Source organism: Spinacia oleracea, chromosome 2, assembly GCF_020520425.1.
Source record: "Spinacia oleracea cultivar Varoflay chromosome 2, BTI_SOV_V1, whole genome shotgun sequence".
Lineage (NCBI taxonomy): Eukaryota > Viridiplantae > Streptophyta > Magnoliopsida > Caryophyllales > Amaranthaceae > Spinacia > Spinacia oleracea.
The window spans coordinates 69,368,576-69,390,262 of NC_079488.1; the positions used below are offsets into that span (position 1 = coordinate 69,368,576).

A 21,687-nucleotide genomic window follows, 5' to 3' on the forward strand; every position below is an offset into this window, starting at 1 on the left:
TACTTTAATTTAAAACACTCTTCGTAAATCCAATCATACAAATCATCCAAATTCGGTGTTCATAATCGATCCAAGCATTTTAGTTAATCAAAATCAATAATAATAATAATATAATTTAAAATACGAAATTGAAATAGAATAGGCAAGGAAGAAGAGAATTATACCAAATCGGCCTATAGCACGGTACAATCATGATTTGAATGTGATTAGGCGCAAAAAGATAAAAGGAACTGAGTATAGTACTCGGCAACACACGACTTGGTGTGCGTGTGTGGTGCGCGACGGGACAACAAGGGCAGCAGCAGAGCTTGCGCTGGCGTCGAGCAAGAGAGAGAGAGAGAGCACACGGAGTGTGCGAGTGTGTGGGCTGGGCGCCGAGGGAACAAAGCGAGCAGCAGCAACAATACTCGGCGCGGGCACGAGTGTGTTGCGACGAGAGAGCGAGAGAGCGAGAGAGTGTGAGGGGCGAAGGAGTGCGTGTTGTGCGAGAGGCAGTAGCAGAAACGAGAGGAGTGAGGGCGAGGGGATGCGGTGCACGAAGGCACGAGGGCACGAACAGCGACGAGCAAGGGGCTCGACTTTTGTGCGAGTGCAGACGGAGGAGACGAGAGAGAGAGGGAGCCGGGTGATAGTGCAAGAGAGGAGAGAGAAAATTAATGCGGAAGTGGGAATCACTTAATGAAGTGGGGTATATTTATAGGCTTCATAAATCCCTAATGGGCTAGGCTTAGTAAGTAAGCATTGGGCTTGCAAATTAGATGGTTGAGTTTGAATTAGAAGTTGAGATTAGAATTAATTCAAACCATTTAAAAAATTGAAACCAATAAATTCCCGACTTCGAATAATAAATTCGTTTCGTAATTAATTAAAACAATAAATATTTTAATTAAATAAAAATACATTTAAATAATATTTAAATGCGATTTAAATTCTAAAAATCATAAAAATGCTTGAGTTTCCCGAAAAAATTCAAAAATAAGCTTGGGTAAAATTGTTAGGGGGGAAAATACCCTTCTCAAGTTGGGCCCATCATAAGAATACGTGACAGACAGCAAGGCAAGAGCAGTATTAAAGTCGTCCATAAAGACAACGGCTATAAAGAGGGTTGGCAGTTACAAACACTAAGTAGCCGGGCTTAATTCATGGAGCCGGTTTAGTAAAATGTAATTAATCATTTTTGTACGTTACAAGGCATGTTGTATATATTGGCAGTTGTATTACTTAGCTAAGCATGTTCTACCATATTCGCTGAATAATATACTCTCATCCTCTCAATCTTACCTTCGTGTTCTAAGTATTATCTTGATTACTTCGATTGTTAGCACCTCCTTTAGACGAGTTCGACTCTAAATATAATTTGTCCAAAATAGCCATTTAACCTGAGCATTCTAAATCAGCAAGTAGCACTATTGACTTGTACCAAAACAATCAACAACGAGTTGTACTTACCGATTATAAAATGTGCAAAGTTGATTTTCAAAGTACTTCAACACCAAAGATACCCCAACAAGCCAAACAAGTGCAATCATTTGTGAACTGAACAATCTTATATTGTCCAGCTGCAGCAACCTTTCACCTGTATGAGCCATCAGAATGATGAAATGGGCAGATCATATAGTTCAAAGGACACGGCTGACTGCTGAGTCCAAAGCCTCTGCATTTCATACCCACACAGGCTAAAAACTAGTTTTATTACAACCAAGAAAAGGAAACTGCATTGATTAATCGAAATTTCAAACATTTCTTACACTCTGATTAGATCCCCAAGTGGGAACATACCAATCAACAAAAGGCCAGTTGGAGAAAAAACCAGGCTGACTATAACTAAAGATAGATCAGTGGATATATACTTGCTAGAAACTAGTTAGTAGTTGCAACTAAACTAGAAGCATGAGCTGAATGAAGCAACTTGGACATCATGCTCAAAAGACCTGACACAATCAGGATTAGCGATGGGAGTCTTCCTCCCGTCCTGGCATCCTTGACCTTCCAACCGAAACCTATTAACTTATATTTAACTTCACAATGTACTACACTTGCAAGTTGCGTTGCATACTAATACTAACGCATCATCTGGCTGACAACCGAAGGAGCAAACAATATTGGTTTGTCACTCTTACTCCGCAAATATATCTTACACAAGGCATCCCCAGCAACTTTCCAAGCAAAGCCACATTTCTTAAGGTCACCTACCATATCTGCATAGTCATAGCATACATGATATATCGCCAAGGCCTCGAGTCGAATCTCTTCCAAATCTTTTTCACTCAAGTCCAATGCATCAACACCGCCATAGAGTTCCTACAAATTATTCAAATGGTCATGTAGAATACTTAACTGATAAGAGTGGATCTCTACAGTAAAACATACGAATATACTGAAAATACGAGTTGAAAACTTACATTTCGGTATTTCTGATAAACTGCAGCTGTGTTTCCATATCCGTTAAGAGCCCTCTGCATATCACTTCTGTAAGTAGAGTAATGTTTTCTCCACAGTGCGAGGTGCGTTTCTGGAATTTCTGCATTAAAGCATTCTATCTTCCAAACTGGAAAAACAAATATAAAAAAATGCTAGAGTTACATCCCAAGAATCTAAAGTAACACGTCTTCTTTAGTTGTTTAGAGATAACTTCTAATTCAAGGACAGGACTCTGATCTCTACCAAAATTATTATAAACCCCAATCAAATGCTGATCTCTACTATTATTCTTTTATTCGAAAGACAAAGTTCGCTATAAGCACCATCAAATCAACTATTTTCCTCTGAATCTTACGAGGACTTAGTTCATTTTGTTTAGAGCACAGTGCAGTGAAATTTAATCTCTATAAAAGAACCTGGAAACTTTGTACGAAGTATTAACAATTGAATTCCATTGCATTTTATAATTATCTGCTACAGAGCAAAAGAAAAGCTATAAATAGAGGCTCACATGGAATTGGAGCATTAAATTGGTCCACTGTGTCATAAATTTCACCCAAAATAGACTTGGATTTATAGGTGCAATGTTCTGCTCTTCCCATATGATGCGGATACATTTCCGGTATCAGTCGGTTGGGAACCACAACCTGAAAACATGAAAAAGAAAGGTGAAAGACATGGATAAAAATAACTTGACCAGAAATATTTTAAAGCCAAAACCATTTTAAATGAACACCTTATCTAGTTATCTGCAGTCATTTCACTAATGGGATTTTAGGTTCATATTGCATGCACTGGAAGGAAGCAGCCACCACAAATCTTCCCTCCATCACAGCCACGGATTGGCAAACAGAAACAAGTAAAATACATAATAATTAAGAGAACTGTAGCTCATCACAGAGCTTGATATACTTGCTCAAGCAAAGAAAATTGATAGATCACCCTAATCAGTCAGCAGGTTGACTAATCACCTAAATTAGCCAAACACTCAACATTCATCTTAATAAATCCATCCTCACTAGGGCAAATTAGTTAAGAAACAGGTGTCTGAAATCAAACAATCTTTATTACTTCCGGGCCCACATGAACTCATGAAGGCTTCAAAGCAAATCCACCACACCTACAACACTCAATTAACTTTGTAAGTCAAGTAATGAACTCATTCAATCTTCACCATTTGCTCCACATAAGAGGAGACTCGGCGTTTAGCACACCCATATGGAATTGCGAACTATCTCCTAACCGTGACACAATGACTACTTAAACATTTAAATAGTGACGGCTAGATTCACGGACCATGCAAAGAACAACTATAACAAGAAAGGAAAAACTAGCAGGAAGCAGCAACTGACCATCAGGCACCTATGAACTATCTAACCAACCAAATGCAAGTCAAGTTGTGGGACAATGCAACAACCTGAAGAATTGAATACTTGACCCTCCTTACAAATGTATTTCGACCTCTGGCTGTGTCCATTTTCACATCGGTACAAAGTGATCAAAAGCCATCTGGAGATTTTTCTCCCAACCCATTTAAACTAGCCTATAGGATATGGTCAAGGGTAACAAGCGTGTAGAAAATTATATTCAGAAGACTCTTTCAAAGATTGAAAACTGAGCAACCACAATACTTAGTTTCAGAAAGTAAGAACGTTAATTAATTAACGTATCAGATTTAGTACTTGAACAATTGCAATGCTCCCAAAAGCCGAGTTCAATGTTGATGGAACTGACCTTTCTTCCCTTTTTTGGTGCATCCAGTGCATCATAGTATATGTCAATTAACTCATCCATTTTCTGCTTTAAAGCAGCTTTTTCACCTGCGCAGTCATCTCCCAGTGTCAACATTCGATCCATATACACTTGCCAGCTATCTGCTGCTATACCCATAGCATTACTGAAACAGGGTTGCTCAACATTAGCCATTAGCTGCTCCACATGTACATGTCATAAGGAAAAGCTAATATTTTCTAGCTTTATTCAAAGAGAACATTATTTTGTATCTGGTCACACAAAAAGGCGGAGAACTCGGTCAAGGGCTGGTATTGCTTTCCAGCATTAAACCCAGTACAAATTCCTATGAGTAAAACAACTCACGTGAAAAAAAAATTATATTTTTAGTGGAAAATACAAGGATTAAATGCAAAGTTTATCAAGTTTCAGAAATGAAATGCAGATCCAACAGTTTTAGTGCAAACCTCGATTGAAACCTAGTAGTCAAGTATAAACGAAACAGATCTCGCTCCAATGCCCCAGCAGATGGCAGACCTGCTACTTTGTTGACATTCGGGGAACCAGTTGAACATTTCCAAGGCTCACTTGGTTTGAAATGTTCTAACAGCTGAAAAGATGAAAATAATATGCCTATATGACCATTACAATAAAAGAAAGAATAAGATCGAAAAAGTATGCCTCAATCAATGTGGCAGAGAAAGTTTATAATCTCAAGCCCAAAAGAACACAATGCTGAAGGAAGAAAGGATATTGTAGCCATTCATGAAACGATTTTTCCAATCATCAACAAATAAATTATCTATTTAAACAAAGACGAATCAGTGGCAATTGGCAAATCAGAAGTTTGTCCTACTAATGCACTTCATATAAAACATCAACTACCCCTACAGAATATTCACAACCTTCTGATAGAGGTTAGTAATTTCAGCTATGAAATCTTTTCAAGAAATGCCATTAAAAGTTCAGAAAATTGAAATGCTGCCTGAGAGTCATAAAGCTAATTTGTTTCGAATGATATAATATCTAGTAGAAATATACTCCATGTCGCAAACACTTTATGTCAACAGCCACCATCAGCAACTTTCACATTCATCAAACTCCACATAGAATACACGTGCCCGTATAATGTGAAGCCCACGTTAAGGAACTTAAGGTTAAAGCATGCATGGCATGATACGAACAGTGACATAAATGTGTGGATAAAGAGGTATAACAGAATGAAGGACATATAGGATTCAAGAAAGAAGTAGACATGCTTAGGTAACTCAAAAGATCACCCTCTTAAGTATCAAGTACTTCTTCTGTTTCAAATAGATGAAACATTTACTTTTTTCTTCGTCTACAACACACTACATTTTTTTATTTGGAAAGAGAACTAGGCGGACTACCTAGCTCACACTTTCGGATGAAAATACATTGACTCCGAGTTAAAGAGTACATGGAAACTACATTCTACCCTGGCCTAGTTGGAAAAAAACTTGGTGAATATGTTACAATGGTAAATGATTATCCGTGCAATAAAAGATAAACCCTTCAACCTCGGAAAACAAACGCAAAGCCAAATTTGATTACCTAAACTAAACTTAAAAATGCTACCTAAACTCAAAAGGAATGAACGAAAAAGTAACTACAACAATTACAAGATCTAAAAAATATACAAACAAAACTCCAACAGTCCAACATTTACAACCAAAAATGAAACAAAAAATATGAACAGAGAGCTAAAGAACCACCATCCTTGGCAGGAAACTCCGCCAACCAAGAAAGGAGATCAAAGATCAAAGGAAGGTAATACTTGAAATTTTGAAAATACACATTGAGTGGAATCTAACAAGACCAACATGACTTCTTTTTTTATATTCTAATATATTAGTGAAAATTAATGGTTAAAAGTTTTGAAGAGAAACATTTTAACTATTTTGAAAAACAAGATGAACCAAATAACTACAACAATCACACGGTGGTGTATTATTCATGGAAATGGAACTAAACCAACAAATGGATGAATAGAACCAAACTGCAAACCTCAAAATTTGTGGACACCCAATACGTATCTCCATCATAATCACCACCGGCTATTTCATCTGCCATTGACCTTGGCCCCTTGGAAGGAAAAAAAATTCCATATTTAGAATTTCCCACAATTTCCTTTAAGGCACCGACATATCTTGCATTCACAACATGTATATCCCCCGGATGAGTGCCTGGATTTCTATAGACTAATACTGGCCCAGAAACTTGTCCATCGTCCCTAGATAAGCAGAGAAAAATCATTGTGCGAGGAGATGCAGTAAATGACGAAGACACCATAGCTTTTAAGAGCCTGAACTAAAGTCAAACTCAGATTCAAAAGAAGAAAGAAGAGAAATGGGTTGACTACTAAAGAAAGCACGTAAATAATATATGCTGGGTAATATGACTACAAAATACATACAGAATAACACAAACTTCGCCTCTATTCAGAATCCCCGTAGGATCAGCTGTTCCTATTACATAGTGACAGCCATCAACAAACAATTTCCCTCCTTTAAGACTCTTCATTTCCTCTTTGGCAATATCAAATAAACGGTCTTGAAGGTAAGGCTCATCCAGGGGAATTCCAGACGCAATCATTTTAGCCTCTATAAAATCTCCACCAAAATCCCAATTAACAGCAACTGCATAAATATGACAAGAGCAAAGCACAGGACGGTGAGAATTAGACAAAAGCGGTTATTTGGCTGCTAACCAGTATAATAAGCCACCATACTCTCAGTAACAAAAACAAAGTTCCTTTTCCCTTAATACTCAAGCTGACCCAACCTCCGCTGAAGGTTACTTAACTGAAATTTATTCAGATCATTTAGATATTTACAGTATTAGCTCACTAACTCCTTGTAAACTAGAGTTCTTCAAATTAGAAATTTTGCCGTCGAGTCTAGTTTTCTAGAGCACTGTCAGAGACCACCAGATTCTAAAAATGTGGAATGGGAAATGTTGATTCGACTATTCAAATTGAGTTATTGTCTGATACTATCTACTTTCAGTGAAAAGGGAGTGAATAACAGTGAGGAGAAAAGTCCAGACTCTGTACTGGAAAAAATCAGGAACATTACCTCTTATGGCTGCTTTTGGTTTATACAGAATAGCCAGCTGTTTTTCAAGAGCCTCTGACAGCAGAGATAAAAAAAAATTCTTCGGTACCCCTCCATAGTGTAGAAGTGCAATCAAATTCTTTGACAGAGAGGCCATCTTTGGCTTATTGCTAGACATAAATGAAACAATGACTTTGTAAAACAGAGATTAAGGCATAAATTTCAACAAAACTACAGAAGATAGCTGATGAGACTTGATAAATCCAATGAAAGGCTAAGAAGATTATCATCAGTGACCATTTAGCATGACATGGAAATCGAGGCTTCACTCTGATTTCACTGAAGAATTCCACTCAGGACGCATTATAGCAACAGAACAACTTGGGTAGCAAGCAAAGACACAACATTTTGACTCGGTTTCAGCCAACAACAAGAATCATACAAATAACTATCTAATGTGTATCATCATTTTTGTCTTCCATCGGTTACAGAGAAAAATTGACTCTTGTAAGTTTCAAAGGCATACATATATTTCAACAATTTGTTTTTTTATGCTCTAGATATAAAGACCTGTTTAGTGTTCTTCTAAAAACTGTAATGATTGGACATTGGAGGGAGATCAAAAGAAATCTTTGCATAATTAAAGAGTGACCTTTGACGACCAAAACAGCAACCAATCCCATCCCTGATAAGAATAGAAACTCCAATCATACTGTAGCCTAGAGTCCTAGACTATTTGTACCTAGGTCCCTCACTTGCAATCTTTTCATGATCATGAGAACAAAAGAGGTAAATATACTTGGCATAATACCGTACAAATTTTCAAAACAGGCTCCAAATTCCAAATCCTCAAATTACATTACAAAAACATGCAGAAATAGCATCTTATCATGGAACGAAGCCTTGAATGAGTCGATAAAGCCTGGTGAGTGGTGACGCTGAAGGAGGGTGCAATAGAAATCTCTCCTTGGGTAGGCAAATATACCTGACAAAAGGTTTACAGATGGCAACACTGGCTATAGGGGGACTTGAATAGATAGTTCGAAGTTAGGGCAAGCAGACTGCAGACATAATAAGATTGAATAAAACTTGAAGCTTGGACAACGACGGCACTGCAGAATCCGAGGGGTACCCGGTACCATTTATAAACCAAATAGAAAAGCTGTTGCTCATTCTTGATTTTTTTTGGTTTGGAAACTCCATGTCTGTGCTATCAGGCATTTCAAGGCCAACCACACTTCCAGAAGAAGCCAGTTTTCAGGATTTGCCAGGCTCAAAAAATGAGGTTTCTTGCCAAACAAAGATGCTCATTCATGTGATAAATAGAAAAGCTGAAATGTGGAATTAATACAAGGAGCACTAATCTGACCACGGTTTTATATTTCTACAACCAAATTTCAGACCCCAAATACTGCACAGAAGAACACAGTAGTGTAACTGACCTAACTCCATGAAAGTAGAGAATAACCTGTTGTGGACCTACGGTGTGAAAGTTCACGTGCCTAAAAACTTTACTAAATCCTAAAAAGAAAAGCCTCAAAGTTCCTGATGGAAAGGCTAAACCGCACAGGATAATAAACCTCTACCACAATCACGCCATGTACGGAGTAGTTTCAAAAGCCTCAAAAGCCAATACATTTTTCCTAATACGGAGTAGTTTCAAAAGCCATTTACCACAATCACGCCATGTACGGACTAACGGAGTAGTTTCAAAAGCCTCAACACCATAACTTTTAGCGAGCCAATACGTCCTCTATTAGGAACATAGGTAACAAGAGGCAGGAGCCTACCATAGGCTGCTGGTTACCTCCAAGCCACAGGCCCACTACCTAATGGAACAACCACCCTCGCTAGACAAGTTGAAACAATCTACAACACCTATATCCATAACCGTATGTCCGTAAACCTAATAGTTGAGCTCTTATGAAGGTCTAACAAACGCCAATATAGAAAGGCCTTGTTGCAGAGAAAATTCAATCTTAAACTGATGATACATAACGCAGGTTACACTGTGATATAGTATGAGGTACAATCATGTGAAATGCTAATAACAAAAGGACAACTAACGCATTATGCTTTTCAAGATAAGTTGGATCGCACGAGACCACGGATAAACCAATCTGGCACGTGAGGCTGTGATTTAAATGTTTGTTGTTCAAATTAAGACGAGGTTTAGAAAATGATAATAAATCTACCACTAAGTTACCTGGTTCCCACAACTTCAAATGAATTCACAATTGGAGCACCTGAAGGAATTTTATCGTCACCAGGTTTATCAACTTTTACCATAGAACGGCGAACTTGAATTGTATTAGGAGGAAGCTGGTGAAAGAAAAGCAGGAAATCATCAAGTATAGAATGAACAATGGAAACGAAATTGAAAAGAACTGCTTTAATCTATCAAACAATTTCAAAGAGCTAAATTTGGTGCATTTCTTAACTATTTAACCGGACCCACCCTCCAGTGAACACTAGTTGACTGGTGAACAGAACTTCCAAAGACACAAAATTGTACAAACAAACAAAGAGCTTTAAATGTACAAACAACAAAGAGCTTTAAATGTACAAACAACAAAATTGAAACGTAAACTTCTATATAATTCTAAACCAACCCTGGCGCAAAGCATCAGTTAAAATGAAGACAGGAGCAGATAGCTACACCTTTTTGTTCACAAGAACAGTTCCTTTGATAGCCCGACCTTCATGGAACATGCGAAATTGTATCAGCAAAGGCTGGAAGATTTAGAAAACAAGACTATAAATAATATGTGATAGCATGAAGATATGGAAACAGAACATGTCATAGCCAGAACAGATTCTATGGCTGTAAGAGATGTAAATACCGGTACACGTGATGGAGATTTCAACTCCCTTAATCCAGAAAAGTCGGGCTGGAATCGGCAGGTTTCTGAAGATCCCTGTTGGTTGTGAGTAAGAAACAGCATCATGTTCACATACAGAAGTACAGGCAAGCAATTCAAAAACTTCCTAAATCAAAATCACATTGAAAATGGACACGCACAACTGATACAAGTGTGTCACATGAGTAAGACAAGAAAGTGCATATATCTAAAACATCACCAATGAGAAACACTACAGCATACTCAGCCCTAATTCATCTTTTAACTTTGCCTTTAACACATGGTACAATCATCAACTAGAACCCTTATGGGTTACGGCCTTGCATATCAAAGGATTTGCTCATATTGAATTAAAGGTTGTTAACTAGTAATAAATGGTGGTCTGATGATGTAGTTGTAAGAATAATTACAGGAACTTGAACCGATTAATAGAACATGACGAAGATCCCTCCAAAAATTGGTCTCCCCCCATGATTCCACCTTCACTTTGCATCGTAAAGTGTTACCCTATTCAATCTTATTTCTTTCCTAACCAACCACCTATTTATCTCGCCAAATAAATTTCTCTATCCACACAACCTTTTTCCTTTTCCGTAATATGGAGTAGTTGCTGCTAATTGAACAAAAAAACATGTAACGAACGTAGTTGCTGCTAATTGAACAAAACCACTACAAAGCTTTCAAAAGCATTGCAAGTAGAAAGTAGACGAATTTCAATATTGAAAGACAATGTAGAAAACAGAAAGATTTAAGAATAGAAAAACAAACATTTATTCAACTCTCTATTCGAACGTCAATCCTAAAATAGATGAGAGAATGCTCTTGCTGGATACACAAGTCACAAATTACTCCTTAAAGGAGGACTAAATCTGCTAGAAGAAACATGTGGACTTGCTCCCTTTCACCATTCCATGAGAATGACCATCAAAATCTTAGCAATAGGAATCCTAAAAACTGGAAATATGCTATTGCGGAATTGTGAATCGAAAAGCTGTACTTTATTTCCTAATTCAACGTTTCTAGAGGATAAGAATGTTTTAAAAGTACCAGACCAAGAATTTTCCTGTCATTGAAAAGACCTTTTGATAGCCTCTGAATCACAAGGTTAGCTGCTGCTGTTGTTCGGTTGTTCCACAAACAAAACAGCCTTTGTATAGCATCTAAATTACATACATCGTACTTCATTTTTTATTCAACATCTCCTCAGGATTAAAATGTTTCAGAATAGCAAACACAAAGTTTAGCCATGTTAATGGAAAAATGATAAGCCTTTCAGTAGCCTCTAAGTCCATGGTTAATGATTCAACAAACCAACACACGGCGCACGGTCTGATTCATGAAATTTCGGGAGCGGCATCATGTGTCTAATATTTAGTGGAGCGGTCCAGATCACATGAAATATGGAAAGAGAGAGGGGGGGGGGGGGTTTGACGGTTATGAACCTCGATTAATGTGAATGTTTAGCATTATGAAACAAAGGGAGTGTGGACAGATTGTTCTAGTTATATCTGAAGCTTTTACAAGGTATGAGTATAGAATCAAAAAGAAAAATTGCAGAAGAGCTAAGCTCCAGAAAAGAAACACATCAAAAAATTAAACCAAAAACCCACTAAGAAAGTAAGGAGACACTACACATGGTATAGCCGCACCTACAACGTTACCATTTAGAAATCTACTTAAAAGCTCAAATGGAGCACCCTGTAAAAACTTGAGCTGTTCCTCTTGGGTAACTCCTCGTTTCGCATGCCAATCTGCCGCCCAGTTCCCCTCCATCTGGGCAACACCATTCCACCACAATTTTCCCTTTCAATCTATTCCCTCCGTCCTTTAAAGATTGCCACCACTTTCCTTTCTGGACCGTCCCTAAAAGATTCCCCCATTTCCATTTTAGTTAACATGGTCCCCCACGGTTTCTCTCTACTTTATTTACTACTCACATGCTAAATGACAAATCTACCAACCTTCGCAATAACACTCTTAAAAACGTAGAAATTGGGGATGGGCCAATCTTTAAGGAATTGAGGGAGTATTTAAGTAGGAATGCTTCACTCTACTTAAGGAACCTCCAAGTTATATGGACGACATACAGTGATACATATCCAGGAGCAAACAAGAACTACCGCGGACAAATATAATTGACACAAGCCCTACACCACTTTACAAATGTCGATAAATTTTGAAGGGATAACATGCAGAGAACACATAGATATACAGAATAGACAACCACTACCAAACAAAGAAGTTCCCTTAAATTTCCTGGCCACTATATATGGATACTGTACATCTTTTCAGTGTAAATATCACCCTTAGAGATCAGGTCAATGCTGCAATTAAATTTAGTTTAACCCTGCCAGTGCCTTGTGGTACCCAAACAAATAGATGGCATATGAAGGGCAATAAACTTGGTTTGTTCAGCGCTTCAACGAAATCCATTAATTTCTCCATCAATTGACATGGATAACTTGCTAAAGAACAGAAAACACCCATGAGATCAAAACCCCCCATAAGATTCATCATCATTAGCCCATTGCCTCAAAGAGGCTCTCGCAAGAAGCAGGGTAAGGGGGGGTCGGACGTACGCAACCTTACCCCTGCAATTGCAGAGAGGTTGTTTCCAATTGACCCAAAAGCGATCACGGGACGACAAAGGGACGACCATCTTCTACTTCATGGAAAAAGGAAGCGAAGACGTATTAAGAGCCATTTTGATTTAGTACATTACATCCCAGAGCCAAAAGAACAAATGAATCTTTGGCTTCATCGGAGATTCATAAACAAACATAAATTTCTCACCAGAGACCACAAGGTATGTTGTTCACATAACAAAGGAAAGTTTGTTAAACTTAAATTTGTCAAAGGTTAATCAGAGTAATAAAATAAAGCAAGCAAACTGGAGACAGGAAACTTGAGCAAGAACTCAAACCTGGATATCCTCTTCATTATTAACACGGCCATTAATACAATTATGGGGGCACTTCATCGCAAGATCTTCAGAGATAAAACCAGTCCCGTCAGTAAGAATCAAAGCCTTTCCATCATTACCTTTAACAATGTTTCCATCTTCATCCTGTCAAACAGAATGCAATGAAAAATGTAAAATGTTAGAAAAACATGATTACAAATGATTGAGAAAATGAGATTTTCACAGAAATCAGAGATTTTTACCAGACACGGTATATCCTCAAGGACTTCAACACGTACATCATTGAAATTAAGATCCAAGGTAATGGTTTTTGACAATATAAGAGAAAACCTGGCCATATAGTTGGATATACTGGATGCATTATGTATGTGCATGAACAATCCCCTGGCTTCTGGAACCGGCATTTTTCTCAACTCATGAGCAGGCTTCCTTAAAATACTAGCAAAGCCCTCCGTACAAACAAAGTAGCATTTAACTGGACTAGAAAATTCTTTCTTCTTACCCTCCTTGCCCCCGTCTTTAAAAACTGATAAAAAAAAGACATTGAAGTACAACAAAATGAGTTTAGGTAGAAGTGTTAAACTCAAAGGTTCCATAGAAACTCATTCATGAAGAATAACAGCTTTACTTTGAAAGAGATTTGTTATAACGGAAGCAAGAAAATTAATTAAAAACGTAACTAAAAAATTCAGAGATTTAACGTGGTTCACTAACAATGTGTTAGCTACGTTCACAGGCAAAAAAGAGGAATTTTTTTATTGATCTTGGAGAGTACAGAGAAAAAGGCCCAGGCAGATAACCCCCATCGACCACGTTGCGCCCCGAAACCCCTAAACTAGGTGTTGGGTTGTTCGAAGGGGACTTGACCGATTCAAGACATATTCTAACAAGATTATAGACAGCTACCACATCCATTTAAATCCCACAGTCATACAAATTTGCAGGAGCTACCATAAGTATGCTTGCTAACAAGAGAGGAGGGAAAAAATTATAAATTGTTCATTTTAAGTTAAAATTTAAAACTTTCTAGGCAATTTTTTCTTTAACGTATTATACTTTCGTTAACTTGCGATAGTACTTCTACTTTTTCTAAAACTTTGTAACTATCAGCATTGTTGACAAAATATAGAAACAAAAACAAATAAAATTTCAACTAATATTTTGGTTAATAATTCTTCCTATAGGTCAACGACAACAACTAATTATAGAAAATAGAACCTGAGTGTTTAAACAATCAAGATGTTCAAGCTACATCTTCTGAGAGTATTTTTACTAAGAGAACTTAACCATTAAACAGCTAAAACGCTAAAAAGTTGGAAGAACAAAGAGCAGATCGGAGGTGTTTGAAACTCTTGGTTCAGTAAGACAATGACTATGCGGCATTCAGGGTTTGAACCCGGAGAGCAATTGGCAGCTACGAGTACAAGTTGGTTACTGTTAAATTTATAAGCTTTATCACAATACCTCATTTTTGAAGTCAAGCACGACCTCCAAATAAAATTTGTGGTGAAAAAAATTGTAAGGCTTCTCAGTCTTCATGCATGCCATGATCTTCCAGTGGAACCAAAAAAAAAAACCACGGTAAAATAAAACTCACCAAAGAACTGGTAACACTTTCTGCCAAAAAAAATTCCATGTTCAGCAACCTCATTAAAGACCGGATTTTTCATCAACTCTGCTCCTAGATTCGCTGTTTCTTCCTCCAGAAACTTCACTACCAGTACATTTTCATCTCCAGCAACTTTCTGCAACAGTGTAGCTTCCTTGTTCAGATATGGACCCTACGTCATAATGTACAAAGAGTCAGCAACATATAATTAGCTCAAAAGAAGATAATGAGAGGATGGTCAAACAGAGGAAATCTTTTGAAATAGATAAACTTTTTAGCAATGTAAGACTCATCACATAGCTTCTTTCAAGGGAAATTTTAATATAAAATCATAAGCAATTAATCTCTCCAACAGTTTCCAGTTAGTTACAGCGGACATTCCTATCATTTCCAACAATCCAAGGGTATCAAAGCTAGTATTCTTGCTGTTCGTACTTCGTAAAGATAACAGTTCAAACAATTAAAATATAGTTGAGGTTAAAGAGAGGCATCAATATCTCCAGTTCTCCACCAAATAACAAACACGAAGCAGAATTACGAACCTTAAAGCGACAATTCCCTCTTGAATCAATATGACAATGGTAGTTGTACCTTTCTCCAGTGTCCCAGTTCATCTGAAACACTCAAAACGTATAAGAAGCAGGATGAGATGAAGGGAAAGCATACTCTAGAATTCTACACCCTTGAAATGTAAGGAAAACAAGGTAGTGACCTGCACCATCCCCTTGCAGCGACAAACAAAATGCAATACACTAGCTAGATTGCACAAAGTTTCATCATTATTCTTACTTGTACTAAACAAATGAGAAAGGTCAGTCAATCAGCAAAAGCAATGGATATTTCCCTTCAGATTAGGTCTGTGTGCTTTGGCAATCTGCCAAACATTAAACACAGTTTCGCTTGAAATGTAAATATGTAATCATCCTCAATGCATGTAGGTTTAATCACACACTAGAAATGATGACATTATTCCTCCTAATATTCCATATTAGGGAAAGTTTATATACTTTACTTTTTCCCATGGTGTGTGAGTGATCAATAATAGTATCCACAGATATAAACTTCTTCAAGTGTTCATTTTACTAGCTAATATCTCCACCCCAATCTTCCCTACTTATTTCAAAATAGGAAACATTTGAAAGCAGAAGCATAATTTGACCTTATTAATCCGCTCTTTTTCATGGCAAATGCGTCTCGGCCCTCTCCCAAAGTCATTCCAAATCCTGATCTCGAATTCCCTCATACCAAGACAACCAAGTCTTTGATAACTCAGAATTTCATCAGCAGAGAGGGTAGAAACAACATCCTCCAGATTGGTACTGCACAAAAAGAACACTCGACATTTGAAATTGTAGAGCAACTAAATACAAGAGATAGGATTTAGACATTACCGCCCTGAGTAATTCAAAAGTAAGAAAGCCTTTCGGAATTCAAGTCTCTTAAGTGCATCTAACACTCTATCAGTTTCACTTTTCAGCGGATCAAGCCTCTCTTCAATCTTAATCGACGAGTTAGAGATACACACCCGCCTTACAGTACTCTGATCAGGTGCAACCAACACACTACCAGGTTCACTTTTCGGCAGATCAAGCCTCTCTTCAATCCTAGCCGGTGAGTTATAGATACACACCCGCCTTACTGTACTTTGATCAGGTGTAACCGACATACTACCAGGTTCACTTTTCGGCAGATCAAGCCTCCCTTCAATCCTAGTCGGTGAGTTATAGATACACACCCGCCTTACTGTACTTTGATCAGGTGCAAGCAACACACTGTCAGGTTCATTTTTCGGCGGATCAAGCCTCTCTTCAATCCTAGTCGGTGAGTTATAGATACACACACGCCTTACTGTACTTTGATCAGGTGCAAGCAACACACTGCCAGGTTCATTTTTTGGCGGATCAAGCCTCTCTTCAATCCTATTCGGTGAGTTATACATACACACCCGCCTTACTGTACTTTGATCAGGTGCAAGCAACACACTGTCAGGTTCATTTTTCGGCGGATCAAGCCTCTCTTCAATCCTAGTCGGTAAGTTATAAATACACACCCGCCTTACTGTACTTTGATCAGGTGCAAGCAACACACTGTCAGGTTCATATTTCGGCGGATCAAGCCTCTTTTCAATCCTAGTCGGTGAGTTATAGATACACACCCGCCTTACTGTACTTTGATCAGGTGCAAGCAACACACTGTCAGGTTCATTTTTCAGCGGATCAAGCCTCTCTTCAATCCTAGTCGGTGAGTTATACATATACACCCGCCTTACTGTACTTTGATCAGGTGTAACCAGCACACTATCAGGTTCACTTTTTGGCGGATCAAGCTTCTCTTCAATCCTAGTCGGTGAGTTATAGATACAAACCCGCCTTACTGTACTTTGATCAGGTGCATCCAATACACTATCAGGTTCACTTTTCGGCGAATCAAGCCTCTTTTCATTCTTAATTGGTGAGTTATACATCCACACCCGCCTTACATTACTTCGATCACCTAGACAAAAACGATCAAAATCTCCATATGAGGAAACGAAGACAATAAAAGGTTACTCCATACAAAAAAAACTCTTGATTAATACCCTTTACATACCAGGAGAGTCTGATTCCATCTTTCGCTTATTATCACTCATTGTAGTCCCTGGAAATTCAAGTGTTTGATAAGTCAAAATTTTAACTCGAACACGATTGGCTAGCTAGCAATGATTGTAAGACATTAGCAATCAGATTTAACTGGAAACTGTTCATCCAAAACTTGATTAAAGTATATTCAGCTTCTTCATCGGAACCATTTTCATAACTCAGTAGCAAAAGTTGCAAAAACATGGCTAGCACAGATTTTAACCTAATTTTTTTTACGAAACATCAGATCATTTGATATCTTGACATACAATGAAATAACGTTTTCAACCTCATCTGAATAGAGACCAATTTTCAAGACCCGGTAATAAAATTAATACATCAAAAGTTTCCAATTTTTAGTTAACAAAGACATATCAAAGCACATATTTTTAATTAACAAAGGCATATCAACCCCATTATTTTAATTGACATAAAAAATTTCCCAATTATCCAATACATCAACTTCCAACTTCATTTCCAAGATTTTTCTACCATAAAATTTTTAAATCAAACATAACTAAATTTACTTAACTGCTCCCTCTGTCTCTTTTTTTTTTTTTTTTTTTTTTTTTTTACATTTTCCTTTCTGGTTGTCCAAAATAATCTTAACATTTCCTTTTATATTATCACACAAATGTTTTAATACTCTATCAAAGTTTGTCTCTAATGATATTATTTTAACCAATTAAATTCATTGCGTCATTTAATCTTTCTCATTTTTCTATTAGGATATTAAAATTTTCTCCCTTTTCTAATATTAGAATTTTGATAAAAGTAAAAACATTATAAATAAATATAATTTGGCTTATTTAAACCAAAAAAATAAAATCTCAATGCACGTTATTTAATTATTAATACGCATGTAAAATATAAATATAAAGAACAAAAAGCGACGGAGTTTTAGAAATCAACTGATAAGATAAAATAAAAGATAAGGAGATAAACATATCAATTTACATGCAATAACTAACTCTTACTACTCCCTTTGTTCCGTAATGACGTTCCAATTTCTTTTTTACCTTTTCCAAAGCTTATTTTTGTATCGTTTTTATCTATAATACACAATATTAAAAATTATAAATTTTTTATATTCTTAGGCTTTATTTGGTTGGAGGAATTGGAAGGAAAAAAAAAAAAATGAATGGTAAAATAAGGTTTCTTGTATATTTGGTACAAATAATTATATGGGAAGTGGAAGGAAATGAAGGGAATTGAAAGGAAAGCTCCTTTATAAAATTTTCACTTTCCTTTCCTCCCAAAATTGGAGGAATTTGGAAGGAAAGGGAAAATTAAAAGCTGTCATTTAAATTTCCTTTCTCTTCCCTTCACTTCTTTCCCTTAAACCAAACACATGAAAATAAAATCTATTTATCTTCCTTCTTTTCCTTTCTTTTCCCTTCCTTTCTTTTTCTCTTCCTTTCCTTTACTAATAATGAACCAAATAGAGCCTAAAGTATTTATCATAGCTTCTAAATGCAGAAAATATTTTCTTTAAGCAGAAATTTAAATTACTAAAATACCCCTAATTAATTAATAAAAAATCATTAAAAGAAATCAAAATGCAGGGAACCTTTGTTTGCTACTCCGTATAATCAATTTCAATGTCTTTGCTCAACAAGAACCCAAAAACAATTTCCCTCAAAAAAAAAAAAAATACCCAAAAGCAATTTGAAATTGTTTGTGAAAATGGTTGATATTTTTGGGTTTTAAGGAAGAACATCGGGAGTAAGTTGCTTGAGCTTTTCATTTTGTCTCACCAACGCCGCAGCCATCGAACACACAACCGATGTACATACCACCGCCGCCCCCACCGTTGCCTTCTTCATTTTCTCTCTCTGTGATGTCCACTAAAAAAAATCAGATGGGTGTTCTTCAATTTGATTCTCTAATTACAACAATGGAAGGAAGATGAATTAATTTGGCATGTTAGAAATTCTTCTGGTTTCTCTTTTTCTTAACAAGATGCAATATAGAGAGTGAAAGAAGATAGAAAAGGAGTAGATCAGGGATAATTTGATTGGGGAAAATTCAGATGATTTTTTTTTGGAGGCACCGGTTTATCAGAGCTTTGTCTTGGGTTGAGATGTCTAATTAAGTTTTTATTATTATTATTATTATTAATAAATATATTTGAAGGTTTATTAATTAATTAGGGATATTTTGGTAATTTTAGTTTTTGTATAAAGAAAATCTTTTCTGCATTAAGTAACACCCGTATTTATTTAGACGAATCAAATAAGATTCCACTCGAACATATTTTTATTTTGTTATATATTGAAAATAATTTAGAAAATTCTATTTCATTGTCAAAATTGTCAAAAACCTAAATTGAAACATATAAAAGGAAAAGTATTAAAATTACAAAAAAAAAAGTTCCATAATTTCATAAAAGTGATGAAATTAAAAATAAATAATTTAAAAGTAGCCGACCTTGAGGACTCTTGGCTACAGCCAAAGGAGAAGTCGGGAGCGGGCGATTCTTCTTCACCAAATAAACAATAAAGCCGCTCAAAGTTTTAACTTCAGATGAATTAAGGATGATATTAAGAAACCTCAACGATTCTTGCTCGCCGACTTCCGATAAGAGTCGTCTAGCAACAGTGTCTGCCGGAGGTTGCGATTTAACGCGGCAAATAAGACGGAGTTGCTCTTCCACCGCTTCCGGCAACGGCGGAAGTTCAGGCGGTGTGACAGACATGGAAGGTGGTTGATGAGGAGAGAGAATTTAGGTTCAAATTTTGGAAAACAGAGGAAATTGATCACAGTGATCAGTGAGTGTAAGGGAAGCGACAAGTGAGGTGAATTTACAGTGGAAATAAAAATGATGGAAAATGGTTTTAATTTTGGGTTTTAATTTAATTTAGTGCAAGGGAAGCGACAAGTGAGGTGAATTTATAGTTGAAATCAATAAAAATGATGAAAAATGGTTTTAATTTTGGGTTTTAATATAATTTCCCGCTAAATTGGACAGCGCGTGTTGGAGAGTTTGCACTTTGCAGGCCTACTAGTAGCACTGCTAATATTAGGATTTAGGACTCTTCAGTGCTACACTGCTACAGCATGAAGTAATATCTTGACTGTTGAGCTGAATCTTTTGCTTCTCTTTGTTGTATTTATGTCAAAGGCTTCTACGGTAACTCCGAGTTAACCCCATTATTGAGTCTAGGTTAATAAAAAAGTGGAGTGTTAAAAGGCGCCCCATATTACTCAAAACCGTCTCATTATTTTTCGTTATTTTCCATTAGTAGTTTAGTGCCCTTATTTAATCTTACTTTTCAATTCTCTCACACCACCCCACCACCTCCGACCACCATCGCCGGCCACTACTTCCGGCCACCACCATCACGTCGTAGGCGACAAAATGGCCGAGTCTTCACAAGAGTTTTTTTTTATTTTTTGTCCGAATTTTTTTAAAAACTTATGCATTTTTAGCTTGTAACATGGTACAGGCTTATGAATTTTAAGCTTGTACCATGGTACAAACTTATGAATTTTTAGCTTCGACCATGGTATTGACTTATGCAATTTAAGCTTGTACCATGGAAGAAGCTTAAAATTCATAAGCCCGTCCCATGGAAGGAGCTAAAAATTCATAAGCCATGGTATTGACTTATGCAATTTAAGCTTGTACCATGGAAGAAGCTTAAAATTCATAAGCTCGACTTATGAGTTTTTAGCTTCGACCATGATATTGACTTATGCAATTTAATCTTCAAATGCTAGGTGATAGGAATGGAGGCGTTGCAGAGTTTTGGGAAGTGAGTGGATAGAGTTATTTTGTTATTGTTTATTTGTTTTTGTCCTTTTCTACAATTGGGTATTTGATTTTTTCTCTTTCTAACAAAAAATGGCCTTACATTTGAAGATTTTTTTGAAAGTTTTGTAATGGAAACCGCCAACTCAGTTGGCGGTTTAGGGATGAACCGGGTTTTTTTAAAAAATAAATCAATATACGATGACGTGGTCGGTAGATTGGAAAATTTATTATAATAGGGTATATTTGCGGGAATATTGACATCTTTAGCGTTTTGTAGTGAAATCGCTCTCTTTTTCGGTCAAAGTTAACTAATATCGTTAAAAAAAAATAGGTCATCGAATTGAGAAATAGGGGAAAAAATATTTTTCTCTCTAATTGAAGTGATGGTTACTGACTTAACCAACTAATTGAAGTGATGCACGAATAAAGTAATTCTACTTTAATCTAAGGCTATGTTCCATTCGACTTATTTTGACTAATTTCAGCAAATAATATAAGTTCAGAAAAAATAAGTTAAATAGAACGGTGTCTAACTATAACCAATTTGTCTAATCATTTGAATAGAATTTATTGCTACAACCTAATCTCACCTTGTAGAGGATTTCATGTTATTGCCTCACCTTACGTCTGAATTAAAAAATGATTCATGCTCTTGATTTTTTTTTTTTATTATTTAATTATACCCAAATA

General features: G+C 36.6%; 1 protein-coding gene across 7 annotated transcripts; it reads right to left on the minus strand.

Annotated features, from left to right (window-relative positions):
• Positions 1-1,703: 1,703 nt before the first annotated feature.
• On the minus strand, positions 1,704-20,232 carry LOC110788260 (probable RNA-dependent RNA polymerase 5). Of its 7 annotated transcripts, XM_021992902.2 has the most exons (20): positions 19,671-19,809; positions 18,811-19,075; positions 17,212-17,259; positions 16,014-17,115; positions 15,782-15,941; positions 15,165-15,236; positions 14,611-14,794; positions 13,256-13,539; positions 13,014-13,157; positions 10,073-10,147; positions 9,891-9,962; positions 9,436-9,551; positions 7,251-7,399; positions 6,590-6,812; positions 6,181-6,478; positions 4,620-4,762; positions 4,156-4,318; positions 2,933-3,068; positions 2,403-2,548; positions 1,704-2,301 (listed from the first exon to the last, which is right to left on the minus strand). In XM_021992902.2, exons 3-20 carry the CDS (start codon positions 17,249-17,251, stop codon positions 2,062-2,064), a joined length of 3,747 nt encoding a protein of 1,248 aa, XP_021848594.2. In that variant the 5' UTR covers positions 17,252-17,259; positions 18,811-19,075; positions 19,671-19,809; the 3' UTR covers positions 1,704-2,061. The 7 variants fall into 7 exon arrangements, 6 of the variants coding, with proteins under 6 accessions (XP_021848594.2, XP_021848590.2, XP_021848592.2 ...); XM_021992898.2 differs by lacking the exon at positions 18,811-19,075 and having other exon boundaries at positions 19,671-20,209; XM_021992900.2 differs by lacking the exon at positions 18,811-19,075 and having other exon boundaries at positions 6,181-6,406; positions 19,671-20,202.
• Between the last annotated feature and the right edge of the window lie 1,455 nt (positions 20,233-21,687).

Coding starts and splice junctions, on each gene's coding strand:
- LOC110788260 (XM_021992898.2), bottom strand. CDS start 19,938: ATGTCTGTCACACCGCCTGAACTTCCGCCGTTGCCGGAAGCGGTGGAA. Junction 15,237..15,781: donor AAAAAGAGCGGATTAATAAG/GTCAAATTATGC, acceptor TGAGTGTTTCAG/ATGAACTGGGACACTGGAGA. Junction 3,069..4,155: donor CACCAAAAAAGGGAAGAAAG/GTCAGTTCCATC, acceptor TCATGTTTTCAG/GTTGTGGTTCCCAACCGACT.